The sequence below is a fragment of the Psammomys obesus genome, unplaced genomic scaffold, assembly GCF_907164565.1.
Source record: "Psammomys obesus unplaced genomic scaffold, mPsaObe1.curated_primary_1811, whole genome shotgun sequence".
NCBI classification, from domain to species: domain Eukaryota; kingdom Metazoa; phylum Chordata; class Mammalia; order Rodentia; family Muridae; genus Psammomys; species Psammomys obesus.
This window is the reverse complement of record NW_026585644.1, coordinates 656,860-671,163: the sequence shown is the minus strand read 5'-3', so window position 1 is coordinate 671,163 and position 14,304 is coordinate 656,860. Positions and strand designations below refer to the sequence as shown.

The 14,304-nt window shown below is 41.9% G+C and overlaps 1 protein-coding gene across 2 annotated transcripts in view; it reads right to left on the bottom strand.

Annotated features, from left to right (window-relative positions):
- Window positions 1–5,687: 5,687 nt before the first annotated feature.
- Window positions 5,688–14,304, bottom strand: part of Il6r (interleukin 6 receptor) — a 54,715-nt gene continuing 46,098 nt past the window's right edge. For both annotated transcript variants that reach the window (XM_055623900.1, XM_055623909.1), the window contains exon 10: window positions 5,688–8,548. In XM_055623900.1, coding sequence (XP_055479875.1) covers window positions 8,323–8,548 — 226 coding nt within the window. In that variant the 3' untranslated portion in view covers window positions 5,688–8,322. The remainder of the gene's footprint in view (window positions 8,549–14,304) is intronic.

The following is a 14,304-nucleotide window of genomic DNA, read 5'->3' as shown; positions in this document are numbered from 1 at the left end:
AGGAGGAGGAGGAGGAGGAGGAGGAGGAGGAGGAGGAGGAGGAGGAGAAAAAGAAGAAGAAGAAGAAGAAGAAGAAGAAGAAGAAGAAGAAGAAGAAGAAGAAGAAGAAGAAGAAGAAGAAGGTGGCTGGTTCTGGTTGTGGTTGTTTCAGTTTGACAAGAAGGTGGAGATATCCTCACAATGAAGATTGGACTTGCCCCAAGAAACCCAATGATCCTAATCTGCAGGAAGTAGTAAAAAGATCTCGATGCCCCTTTTCCCACTCACCTTGTCTCTCCTATGTGGTGTTGGGATGTTGGAAGGCACTGAGGTTAAAAAGGATGGCAGATATAAAAACCCAAATAAAATAGCCTGAAAAGTACACCTACAAACATTCATCTTTAATCTGGAACCTCCTGATGTTCATAATAAAGAGTAACATGAATTTTGCCTCTTTAAGGTCATCATCTTCTCTTTATATTGATTTTCTGGAAATTTTTCTTCAGTGCTCAGCTCTGTAGGGAACATTAAGAGGCACTTGCTTCTGACATAATTTTAGTGTGAAGTTGAAGTTTGCCTTTCCACAATAGTTTGTTCTTTAATTAATTCTAAAAGAATTTCTAGTCCAGAGTTTCCAAAGAACCGCATGCAGATTTCTTCTTAATTGGTCCATAGAGACACTCCTAGTAGAAGTTTCTTGATAGTATATTTTATAAATGCCTAAAACTATATCTGCTTCTTGAAGATGGCCAATGTAAATTATCATATTAAAGACTTTGAGAAATCTTTGGATAATAAGGCACCTTCTGAACGCCAATGTTTGCTATCATCAACTATGAAATTCTTACTTTTCATTTAACAAAAACATAACAACTTTGGGGAAAGATGGTTTACAGCTTTTCCTATACAAAAATACAGTATTATATAGTAAAATTATCTGAAGTGTTTTGATAGTATTATTATAATACTTAAGAAAATTAATGTGCTGTACACTTTGGCATATTCTAGTAAAGTTATTTATTCAGTTCTTATATGGGGAACACATACAGTCCACATGTGCAACCAATCAGCTCTCAAATAGAGATGGTGAGGAGTACATTGAGTGCTTAAAGATCAGATTGTGCTCCTAAAGAATTTTTATGATCTTCAAACTGCCTTCCTGAAGTCAATACTGCTAACATTTGCTTTTATATAGCTCTGGTTTACCTCGTGGAAGATTAGACTTCTAGATCCTTTATCTTAGACTGAATCATAAGACCTCAGCTGACCAGTGACACAAAGTATATATTTTAATTCTGGGCCAAAAAAAAAATGACAATGAGATGTTTACTTCTTTATTTAAATGCTATTTTATTTTTAATTGTATGAATATGGGTATGTGTGCATGTGTGTGGATGCAGACAGAGGCAAAGGCTAACCAACCCACTGGGGAGCTAACAGGTCCTCTACAAGAGAAATGGATCTTCTTAAGGACTGAATCATCTCTACAACCCGAGACTCTGTTTTTATTCCTTATAACCAAAGATGCCTTACATAAAATTGTGAGAGTAAGTTCTTGGGTCAGCATGAACACCTCATCATTTGAAAGACACCTGGACATGTTTGGAAGATAGACAACGTCACTAAGATTATGGGCTGCTACTGCAGCACCGATTGTACTGAGAAGAGGGCAAAGAAAAGTGTCTTTCTCCATATCTTATCTCTAAGAAACACAGTGAGCCTATATGACTAATCTATGTATCAAGGGCTAAGAATCAGTACTACATCTCTTAATTAAGGTTTCTATTGCTGCCAAGAGATGCCATGATGATGGCAGCTCTTACAAAGGAAAACATTTAATTGGGGCTGCCTTCCAAGTTCAGAGATTTAGCACATTATCATCATGGTGGGAAGTATGGTAATGTAGATAGACATGGTGCTGGTAAGGCAGCTGAGAGTCCTGCATCTGGATGAGCAGACAGCAGAGAAAGACAATGGGCCTGGATTGAGCAGTTGAAACCATAGAGCCCACTCCCATCGGCACACTTCTGACAAGGCCATACCCCCTTTATCCCTGCCAAGTAGCACCACTCCCTAATGACCAAGCACCAAATATATGAGCCTATGGGGTCCATTCATATTTAAACCACCACACTACCCAATGGTAAGAAATCACAAATAACCAAATAACCTTCATTATCAGTCCTTCTTATTTCCAGTTATGAAATACATAAAGTAAGAATGATTCTAGAATAACCATTAGAAAAATGCTAATGTAAAATTTATTTAATGGTAATGTAATGGTAATAAGAAAATGATGGAGCATTTTTAATAATTACTTCAGTATTAATAATTTTAAGTTATAACTATAGGTAAATTGTGAAATGTAAGCAGAAAATTTCACTTTTAATGACTTTCCTCTAATATATGTAATGAGTCATGTATTGCTTCTTCAAGTAATTATTATGTGAAATTATATTTAAATAATGTGAAGTTAAGTTTAAAAATTGAGTAAAGTGTTTGAAATATTGGTTGAAACTGCTAATATAGTGAGTGATAATTACGTTAGATGCAATTAGCAAAAAGACTCTACCTATTATACGGCGTTTCAGTCTTGGGACCTGGGGAAACACAAATAGATGGGAAAGAATGAAAACAAGTTTGTAGGGTCAAGGCTAAGGGAAATAATCCAGATGTAGATCTGACTCTCTAAAGGCCTATGGTTTGAAATTCAAGGTCAATATTCAAATTAATGAAGGGAATTTAGTTTTGATTGTGTCACAGTGAAGCAAAGTGAGAATGGATTGCCAGCAAAACATTTGCTTAGATAAATCAGTTCCAGGCAAAAAGTAATAACCTTGACTTTGATTTAAAAAAAAAAAAAAATCTCCAATTAGGTGACAGTATTCAGTAGGTAGGAATTTGGTTTCTCTCTTAAAATCCCTACATAATTATCTTATTTACAAGCACTCAAAGGTATTTTGATACATAGATATGAGATAGGCAGCAAGGTTCACTTACTACTCAAATAGATATTAAACTACCAAGGCAACAAACAAGGCAAAGCTTGCAACTACACTTCAGAAAATTCATAAATTGTTATGTCATAAAACATTAAGATCTATCCAGAATAGCTAAAGCCACCATGGAAATCAGATAGAGATACAATGAAAAAAGTCTGATGCTCTTTAAAAAAAACACATAATCTAACAATAAGACAAAAGCTAGCGTTTAATCCTGACAGTTGATCTCTGTGAGCTCAAGGCCAGCCTGGTCTACAAAGACAGTCCAGAACACCCAAGGCTGTTACACAGAGAAACTCTGTCTTAAAAACAAACAAACAAACAAAAAAGATAAAAATTATAAACGCCTAAAGTTTCTTTAAAGTGTCAGTATTCAACGGTTTGGGGCATGTAAAAATGTTCCTAATTACTCTTTAATACTGGGTTCTGTTTCTCTAGGTATCTTCCTTCTTCTATTCTAAAGAAATAACCAGATCCGCCATACTATTATCTGGCCTAACCCAGTTAGTCATCTCTTCATTAATGAATGCATGGACATGCAATAGCAGGAAACATTTCTATCATGTTACTATCAGCCAGAGAAGAAAGCCTGTAACAGAGAGCGGTCAGAGTCAAGAAAACTATCTAAAAAACATCAACAAAGGCAAGCATTCTGGAGATGCCTGACCTCTGGACTTCTTGTTAGAGAGGAAAATAAGCCTTTTATCACTTGGATAAACTTAATGTTAGCTTTGTTCCTGGAAGCTGCAGGAATCATAACTTAGGTGCTAGATTTCACTTATTTAAAAGTATAATAGAAAATGCATGCACAAATAAATGAAAACATAATAAACTTTTCTAATGTATGTTGTCAATTTCTGGTTTTCTCTGTTCTTTCATGGTAGTGTATACTCAGATATTTTTGCCTCATTTTCCAGTTATCACCTTTACTTCTACGTTACAATTTAGATAAAACAAGATTTTACATAGAAGGTATGTGCCTTTGTAAAATGGCTTAGTTCTTACATTTTGGTCTCACCCCTGTTAATAATTTGTTTAGTTCTAAGCTCCACAGCACTTCCCTTTAGACTGTTCCGGTCATTGCTTTTACTTGGCCACCTTAGCATTAGTTTTCAGAGATCTGTTACACTGAAACTTGTGAGAACATGTCTTCAGTTGTTATTTCCCCTTCCATATTTTACTCTTTACAGTACAACACATTTCAGGAGGAGGGGAAACTGAAAAAGAGGGCAGTGTCTTAGAGGTTTATTGCTGTAAAAAGATTTAATTGGGGTTGGCTTACAGTTCAGATGTTTAGATCACTGTCGTCATGGCGGGAAGCATGGTGGCATAAAGGCAGACATGGTGCTGGAGAGGCAGCTGAAAGTTCTACATCTGGATCCACACACAGTAAGCAGGAAGAGAGAACGGCTGAGCCTGACTTGAGCATTTGAGAGCCCAAAGCCCACTCCCAGTGACACACTTTTCTCCAACAAGGCCACACTCCTAAGAGTGCCGCTCCTTAGGAAATGGGGGCCATTTTCATTCAAACCACCACACAGGAAAAGGAGATCAGAGAAGGAGGGGAGAAAGAAGAGGAGGAACTCTGCTATTGATTTTAAGAGTTGGTGCACCCTATTTCTCTACTTCCATTTTCAGCTTTTCTCTATCCTTCCCTTTAGACCCTTTTGTAATGATTTGGGTTTTGGATGTAGTTGGAGGCTGAGAGAGAAAAGAATCATTTGCCTTCTCCTACAACAGGGACCCATCTCCCTAGTACTTACTAAAATTTTTTTATAAAACTTTATACCAGGTATAAGACCAGAAAAAATTAACTGATTCATATACATGAAGTAAAAAAAAAGTATATATCTGTGTGTATTGTATATACATATTACATATATTTTTTTTTCTTGGAAGCTCTAATAGTTACATTAATTTTCTTCTTCAGTGCTAAACACTGAGCCCAGATCACTATGCAAGCTGGGCAAGTGCTTTAACACTGAGCTCCACTCCCAGATTTTTGTATTAGTGTTTTGAGATATTTCCCTCCACCCATTATTTTGCAGACTTGGCCAAAAGATATTTCACAAAAAGCCTGTGTCTGTGTGACTGTTAACTCTGTCTCTCACTGATTAGAAATACACATTGTACTCTCAGAGCATGTTTAACACCACTCAGGGACACTTGCTCCGTTAGCAAAAGGATTATCAGAATGGGTTCCTCTTAACCTAACAGTAATAGTTTGATCCTTCCACCTTCAAATACTGCCTTATTTCAATAACACCATTTAGAGACAATAATAACTGTTTTCTTGGAAACTAATAAAGGACTTTTCATCTAAAGTATATTTAAATTTCTTGGTGATAGTCAAGAAAGTTGAGAAAAACTTTAACTAAAGCCTTTTGAGAAATTGCTACTCCCTGGCTTTGTGTGTGTGTGTGTGTGTGTGTGTGTGTGTGTGTGTGTGTGTGTGTGGTGTGTGTGGTGTGTGTGCATGCCTGCGCACATGTGTCTGTGTGTGTGTTTGTATGTATGTATGTATGTATGTATGTATGTATGTATGTATGTAAAGTAGAGGGTCTCACTAGCCTCAAACTTGGAGAAATCCTCTCTTCTCCACCTTCCTAGTGTCAGGATTATAGGAGTGAGCCCCTCAAAATAGTCCTATTTAATTATTTAGCCTTCCTCACTCTTTACTCCTCACTAATCATAAGCGGTCCAGAACTACAGGCTGGAGAGACCATTGGTAGACAGTTACCAGCCCTAGGGCCTGAGCCAGCTGGCCTGCCCCCTCCACACACCATCTCCAGCAGCAGGCTGGAGCATGGAAAAGGCTCTTGGGATGCTCCTGCCTCTCCAGATGAAAACACATTTCTCACCACCTCCACCCGCAGTTGAGTGTGAGAATGAAGCCTTCCCAACGAGGTCAGCCACCAACAGTGGCTAGGAAACCCTGCAGCTCAGAACCCAGGCAGCCGGGCACTCCTAAAGCTGCCACTGCGGCCAACCCTGGCCACCCTGCTGCACTCCTCTCCACACAACCCAACCCCACACTAGTTCCCTTTCTCCTGAGACTTCAGAGACATAGGCCAGATTCAGGGTGAACTTCCAGCCAGGGGAGAGGGTGTAAATGTGACACCTCAGAGAGAAAGCACTGTCACCAAACATCGTGGGGGTGGCCAAGGCTTCTCCCTTGAAATATCCTAAAGCTATTTTACTAATGCCATAAGAACCAAAGATCACCTTAGAACCTGAGCCGGTGTGTTCTGCTCCTCCGGGACCCTGCACATCTGGCTGCCGGGTGTCTGACGCGGTGTGTTAATGATGATGTCACTGCTAACAAGCAGCCTGTGGGCTGCAGAAACTCCATGAAGAATGCCCAAAGGATGGGGACACCCATTCAGCTGGCACAGATTTGAGGCCAGAAGCAGCTGAGGGCATACACCTGTGTACCGCAGCAAGCCTGGGGCCCAGAGGAAACACATTTCCCTGACATTAGCTTATGAAAAGTCAAAAGGAAAAAGCACCTTTTGATAAGGGGCGGGGGGTGGGGGGAGGCTGTGCTGTTACAATAATAGTGAAAGCAATAACAACGTGGAGATCAAAGCTCCCTAGCTTTCAGAGATAATGAGCTATCTGGATTTCAATCTTCCGCCAGCCTGCTCTGCCTGGCTTTGGCAACAGCGTGCGGGCAAAGCCATGTGAAGAACTGAAGAACTGTGCGTGGGCACAGTCACCTCTCCCCTGCAAAACACTAATTCTAATATTTCCCTTTCACAGCATTTTGTTGTTGTTGTTACTCTTGAGTCCCAGAAACTTAATAAAGAAGAAAAAAAAAAAACAAAACCTGCTCGATTGTTGTCCATTTAACAGCGCTTTTCTAAGACAACCACGAGCAACAGACCCTGAAATGTACAAAGCTCAAAAAGAAATAACTACCAGCTCTGGTTGGTGGCCCTTCAGAGCTGGCCAGCAGACCCCACGATGTGACAGCCTTTGTGCTCTGCTGTGCCATTTTCTGGAAAGGTAAGCTACCAGCAAAGTTCTGTGACATGGAAAATGTCAGGGGCTCTTAGCTGCCCAGCTCCCTTAATCACAGCGCCACTCTGTGGTCTCCTGGGTCACCACTAACACCGCTGGATTCTCAGAGGCCCAGGGCAAAGCTACTGAGGCAACCCTTGCTTCAGGGCCACTGAACTGAGGTGGCAGTGAGAAGCAGCAGGAAGCAAACACCCTTCCTGCCTAAGCCTGGGGAGCATTCACAATGGCTCATTCCCTGAAGCAGAGTACACACAGACTATTTTTATGCCTTTTAAGACAAAGAAAAAAAGAAAAGAAAACGAAACCAAAGTCGTTTCTGTGATAGGAAACAGTCCTTCTTCTCGATTTTCACTTGACTTGATTGCGCACTCACCCCGCAGGGGTCCCCCAGCTTGCAGAGAGCAGTGACCTTCCAGCATGGAAAGAGAACAGCCAACGGTTCTCTAAGAAGCAAACTCCAAGTGCCTTCTCGCCAGTGAGAGTTTTCTTTCTGTGTGAGTGTCATCTTTCCTAGTAGCTCAAGTCCAGCTGAAACCAGTATGGGCAAGCTTGGAGTGGAGGAGCTATTCTCTGGGCCTCTGTGCTGTCTCCGCTGAGGGCAGGGGGACAGAGAACATGTTTTCAGAGGCTGTGTCTCCCTCAGGTACAACACGGACCGTGGGCACCCGCCCTCTTCTAGCTCTTTCTGCTTCTCTGCTCCTCAAGTCCTGAGATCAAAGGAGTAAACCCCTGCAGTCAGCAGTGCCTAGGATCACCGTTCACATTTGAAAGACGCTTGTGAGGAACTGTCATTCCACTTAAAACCATCCGGCCCTGAGACAGCAGCCACCACAAGTGGCTTCGACAGCCGCTTTCCGGGCATTAAGAAGGAAAGCAGGAATGAGCTTCCTTCCTCCCCGGCCTTGCTGGCCTAGGAAAAGAGAATGTCAAAGGCGCTTGGATTATAAAGTTCAAACTGAAAGCTAGGCTGGGGCGGGAGCCTGCGCTAGGCAGCCCGGCAGACCTTGGCACCGTTCCCTGAGGCTATCCCGAGGGTGCAGCTCGCCAACCACCAGCAGGAGTGGAGACAGGAGCACCTCTCCGCAGCCAGCCCTCGAAGGCTCTCTTCATGCTGGCTGTGGTCCTCGCAACCCTTCCATCTGCGCCTGCGCAGCACACCAGGCTTCACCACGCAGAACCTTTGCAAGGCTCTCCTGGGATAGCAAAGCTCAGCCCCGCCCCCACCCCCAACCCTGGAACAGGAATGGCAGTGGGAAGAGTCTGTGCTGATCTCCCCAAGTACCGGTACCGTGCCAGCTGCCAAGGTCCCATCCACATGCTATCTGGGGAATGAGTAGTCTGTGTTGCTGGTGTCAAAAGCTGCATCCCTCACACCCAGGCAGCTGTGGCTTAAGGTGTTGTCAGACCCAGAGCTGCTGTGGGACCTCGCTGGTATGAGCAAAGGAAGCAGGAGGAAGGTCGGCTTCAGCTGTCCCAGGGAAAACATCGGGGGAGACTTCGTCTTGCTTTCCTTCAGAGCCTGTGACTTCCACATCTTCTTGAGCCTTTAACAAACACACAGAGGATTCGACAAGATGGCGGCGCCAGGAGAACACTGCATTTGAGGAGCAGGACATTTTCCGTACAATGACCAAGAGACTGAACTCTGGGCCCTAAAACAACAGCGATCGTGTTTCCCAGGTGAGAGGAAACCTCACGGTGTGGGAATCAGTCGGGACCATGCTCAGGTCACCCAGCCAGAACCCGAAAGAGATCCAGGGTTTCGCAGGCACTAGGTCGCCGGACCAGAGCCACAAGACTACGTGTCCCGAAGACCTTCCCAGGCTGAACGGTGGGCACAAAAACACCAGAGACTGGAGGTCCCCGTTGTGAGAAAAACCCACAGGGAAGGAAGGAAACCTGACCTCGGGTCGCCTTTTCCCTGGAAAAGGTCTCACAGAATGACAGGTGTGCACTGCCAGCACTGAATTGGGCTCCAACTGTGAGCATAGAGACTTGCTGTGCATCCACCCAGCTGTCCATCATGGACAGAACTGTGCACCCCAGGGCACCAAAGACTGGGAGTGCCTATCGGGAGAAAACCCCACAGGGAAGAAAGCAAACGGGGATGGACTTAGGCCATCCAGTCTATCGCTGGGAAAGGTCCCACAGACCAGTGGGGGTGCACGCTGCCAGCCCAGAGACCTGCTGTGCACCAACTAGCCTGCAGCTACCAGGAGAGCGGTACTCACCTGCCACAGATTACTGCTTGGGTATTGGGGCACAGAGCTCCAACCTCAGACCTACAGAAGTCTGGGATCCCCGAGATCAACCTCCAGATACTGCTCCAAGGGGCAACCAGTTATCCCTAACAAAACTGACCAAGCCACGGGGCACCCAGGTTACAGCAGCAGCTCACTAAATTTACAGCAAGAAACCCAGAAGCAGGGCAGCTGTCTCCAGGACTTCTCCGGGTGAGAGGACAGCCCTCTTGACTAACAAGAACCACAGTTACCACTCAGGTGTATATGCCCGAAGTGAGCTGAGGCAATTCCTGAAAAACACTGACCATTCAGTGACCATACCCAAAAAGCTGAGGGGGCTTCCTTCAGGAAAAACCATCTTCCTGCCAAGAGGATTCTCTCCACCACAGGATTCCAGGAAACACCAGAAACTAACACCCAGCAACCAAGAGAGCCCAACGGGTAGAGGCCAGCGTAAAAGCTCAACCAACAAAACAGAGCAATATGGCATCTCCAGAACCTAGTTATCCAGGGGCAAGCAGCCCTGGACACCCCAGCATAATTGAAATTCAAGAAGATGACCTAACATCTATGCTTAAAAAGATAATACAGGAAACAAATAAAATGCGTAAAGAACTAGAAGAAGATAAAGCCAAACAGATTATGGCCATCTGTAAAGAAATAGAGGAAGATAAAGACAAACAGATTATGGCCATCTGTAAAGAAATACAAGAAGTTGCAGCTAAACAGTTTGAGGCCTTTAGAGAGGAAATACTTAAATCACTGATAGAAATAAAAGAATCAGAGGATTATTCAAACAAACAGCTGAAGGAATTGAAGGAAAAACAGGAAAATACAGTCAGACAGGTAAAGGAAATCAACAAAACGGCTCAAGATCTGAAGATATAATTGGAAAAATTAAAAAAAACACAAATGGAGGAAATTGTGGAGAGAAAGAACTTAGGAAAGAAAACAGAAGCTACAGAGGTAAGCATAACCAATAGACTACAAGAGATGGAAGAAAGAATCTCAGGTGTGGAAGATACAATGGAAGAAATCGATGTATATCCATCAAAGAAAATGTTAAATCTAAAAAATTCCTGACACTGACCGTCCAAGAAATCCAAGACAACATAAAAAGACAAAACCTAAGATTATAGGAATAGAGGAAAAAGAAGATTCCCTCCTGTAAGACCTGGGGTCTCACAATTCAGGAGTTCAAGATCGCGCCCTTCCCAGAAACTCCCACAGACCACGACTCATTGCAAAAGCAAGAGGTTTATTAACCATTGCACAATGGGGTCACCCCTGCCTGTCAGCAAAGAGTGGCACCGGGAGACAAAGGCTTTAGGTTTTTAAAAGAAAAATTGTGGGAATTTTGAAGTTGCAGTTTTGGCAATTTAGGATTGGATGAGGAAGCTATAAAGTAAGATAATTGGTTAGTCTTAGGTGCTCAAGCTTGGCCAGTCCTGCCAAGTGTGGATGCAGCTGCAATTGAAGGTGGGGGTGGTTAGCTCATCCTTGAAGATTGGGGCTGCGGACTTTTGGCTGGAGGTCAGGAGCTACTCAGAAGAAGGATTGAGGTCGTCTGGGTTGGTTGCTAAGAAACAGTATCTCGAAGATAAGGGTCTGGTCCTTCTTTTTGCTGAGTGAAGGTCATTGCTTGCTCGCTTTTTTTCTATCTGTCCTCACAGATAGGGTCACATTTCTCCATTCTCTGGAAAGGTACTAAGAGGCTTTAGCTTAACCTGGACCTAAAACTCAAAACTACAGGCTTTAGAAGACATACAGGTTACAAAGTTAGTCTAACCCTTTCACTCCAAGGCACAGAAAATATTTTCAACAAAATCATTGAAGAAAATTTCCCTAACTTAAAGGGGAGGCCTATAAGAATACACGAGGCCTACAGAACACCCAATAAATTAGACCAGAAAAAAAAAATCCTCCGGCCACATAATAATCAAAACTGTAAGTATACAGAACAAAGAAAAAATACTAAAAGCTGCAAGGGAAAAAGGCCAAGTAACATATGATGGCAAACCCATCAGAATCACACCTGACTTCTCAACAGAGACTATGAAAGCCAGAAAGGCCTGGACGGATATCATGCAGACCCTAAGAGAACACAGATGTCAGCGCAGGCTACTATACCCAGCAAAACTCTCAGTCCTCATAGATGGAGAAAACAAGATATTCAATGACGAAAACAAATTTCAACAATACCTACACACAAATCCAGCGTTACAGAAGACTCTAGAAGGAAAAATAGAACCGAGGAAAACTAACTACATTCAGGAAAACACAGGAAACAAATAACCTCACTACAGTAAAACAAAAAGCAACCAAGCACACAAACTTATGACCACAGCCAACATCAAAATCAAAGGATCTAACAGCCACTGGTCATTACTCTGTCAACATCAATGGACTCAATTCTCCAATAAAAAGACACAGACTAACAGAATGGATGTGTAAACAAAACCCAGAAATCTATTGCATACAAGAAACACACCTAAGTCACAACGATAGACATTACCTGAGGGTAAAGGTAATGGAAGATAGCTTTCCAAGCAAATGGACCCAAGAAGCAAGCAGGAGTAGCCATTCTAATATCTCATAAAATAGACTTTCAACCAAAATGAATCAAAAGAGATGGGGAAGGCCACTTCATACTCATCAAGGGAAAATTCCACCAGGAAGACATTACAATCCTAAACATCTATGCCCCAAATACAAGGGCACCAACATTTGAAAAAGAAACATTGATAAAACTTAAACCACACATAGATCCCCACACATTAATAGTGTGAGATTTCAACACCCCACTCTCAACAAAGGACAGGTCAACAAAACAGAAATTAAACAAAGAAAAATGTCTCTAACAGAGGTCATGAATCAAATGGACCTAACAAACATTTACAGAACCTTACACCCAAACACAAAAGAATTTACCTTCTTCTCAGCACCACATGGAACCTTCTCCAAAATAGACCATATGGTTGGTCACAAAGTGAGCCTCAACAAATACAAGAAGATTGAAATAATCCCTTGTATCCTGTCTGATCACCATGGAATAAAGCTGGACCTCAACAACAACAGAAATAGCAAAAATCCTATACACACGAGGAAACTGAACAACTTGCTACTAAATGAGAGCTAGGTCAGGGAAGAAATAAAGAAAGAAATTAAAGTATTCCTAGAACTCAATGAAAATGAAGGTACAACATACCCAAACTTATGGGACACAATGAAAGCAGTGCTAAGAGGAAAGTTCATAGCACTAAGTGCCTTCAAGAAGAAATTTGAGACATCTCGTTCAAGCAATTTAATGGCTCACCTAAAAGCCCTAGAAAAAAAAGAAGCAGACACACCAAAAAGGAGTAGATGACTGGAAATAATCAAACTCAGAGCCGAAATCAATCAATTAGAAACAAATGAAACAATTCAAAGAATCAATGAAACCAAGAGCTGGGTCATTAAGAAAACCAACAAGATCAACAAACCCTTAGCCAAGCTAACTAAAAGGCAGAGAGACACCATCCAAATCAACAAAATCAGAAATAAAAAAGGGGACAGACACTGAGGAAATACAATCATTAGGACTTACGTCAAAAGTCTATATGCCACAAAATTTGAAAATCTAAATGAAATGGACAATTTTCTTGATCGATTCCACTTACCAAAGCTGAATCAAGACCAGGTAAATCAATTAAATAGGCCTATATTCCCTAAGGAAATAGAAGTGGTCATCGAAAGTCTCCCATCCAAAAAAAGCCCAGGACCAGATGGCTTCAGCGCAGAATTCTACCAGACCTTCAAAGAAGAGCTAACTCCAATTCTCTTCAAACTATTCCACAAAATAGAAACAGAAGGAACACTACCAAACTCATTCTATGAAACCAGAGTCACCATGGTACCTAACCTCACAAAGACCCAACAAAGAAAGAGAATTTCAGGCCAATCTCCCTTATGAACATTGATGCAAAAATACTCAACAAAATACTTGCAAACCGAATACAAGAACACATCAAAGATATCATCCACTATAACCAAGTAGGCTTCATCCCAGGTATGCAGGGGTGGTCCAATATGCGGAAATCCATCAATGTGATCCACCATATAAACAAACTGAAAGAAAAAAAAAACACATGATAATCTCCTTAGATGCTGAAAAAGCATTTGACAAAATCCAACATCCATTCATGTCTAAAGTATTGGAGAGATCAGGGATACAAGGCACATACCTGAACATAGTAAAGGCGATATACAGCAAACCTATGGCCAACATCAAACTAAACAGAGAGAAACTTAAAGCAATCCCACTGAAATCAGGGACAAGACAAGGCTGCCCACTCTCTCCATATCTCTTCAACACAGTTCTGGAAGTCCTTGATAGAGCAATAGGACAGTTGAAGGAGATCAAGGAGATACAAATTGGAAAGGAAGAAGTCAAATGATCACTATTTGCAGATGATATGATAGTATATGTGAGTGACCCCAAAAATTCTACCAGCGATAGATAAACACCTTCAGCAAAGTGGCCGGATACAAAATTAACTCAAAAAAATCAGTAGCACTCCTGTATATAAAAGACAAAAGGGCTGAGAAAGAAATTAGGGAAACAACACCCTTCACAATAGCCACAAATGACATAAAGCACCTTGGTGTGACCCTAACCAAGCAAGTCAAAGACTTATATGAAAAAAATTTCAAGTCTCTGAAGAAAGAATTAGAAGAAGATATCAGAAGATGGAAAGATCTCCCATGCTCATGGCTTGGCAGGATTAACATAGTAAAAATGGCCATCTTACCAAAAGCAATCTACAGATTCAATGCAATTCCCATCAAATTACCAACACAATTCTTTACAGACCTGGAAAGAAAAATTCTCAACTTCATATGGAATAACAAGAAACCGAGAATTGTTAAAACAATCCTCTACAATAAAAGATCTTCTGGAGGTATCTCCATCCCTGACCTTAAACTGTACTATAGAGCAACAGTAATAAGCACTGCATGGTACTGACATAGAAACAGAATGGTGGATAAATGGAACCAAACAGAAGACCCAGAAATAA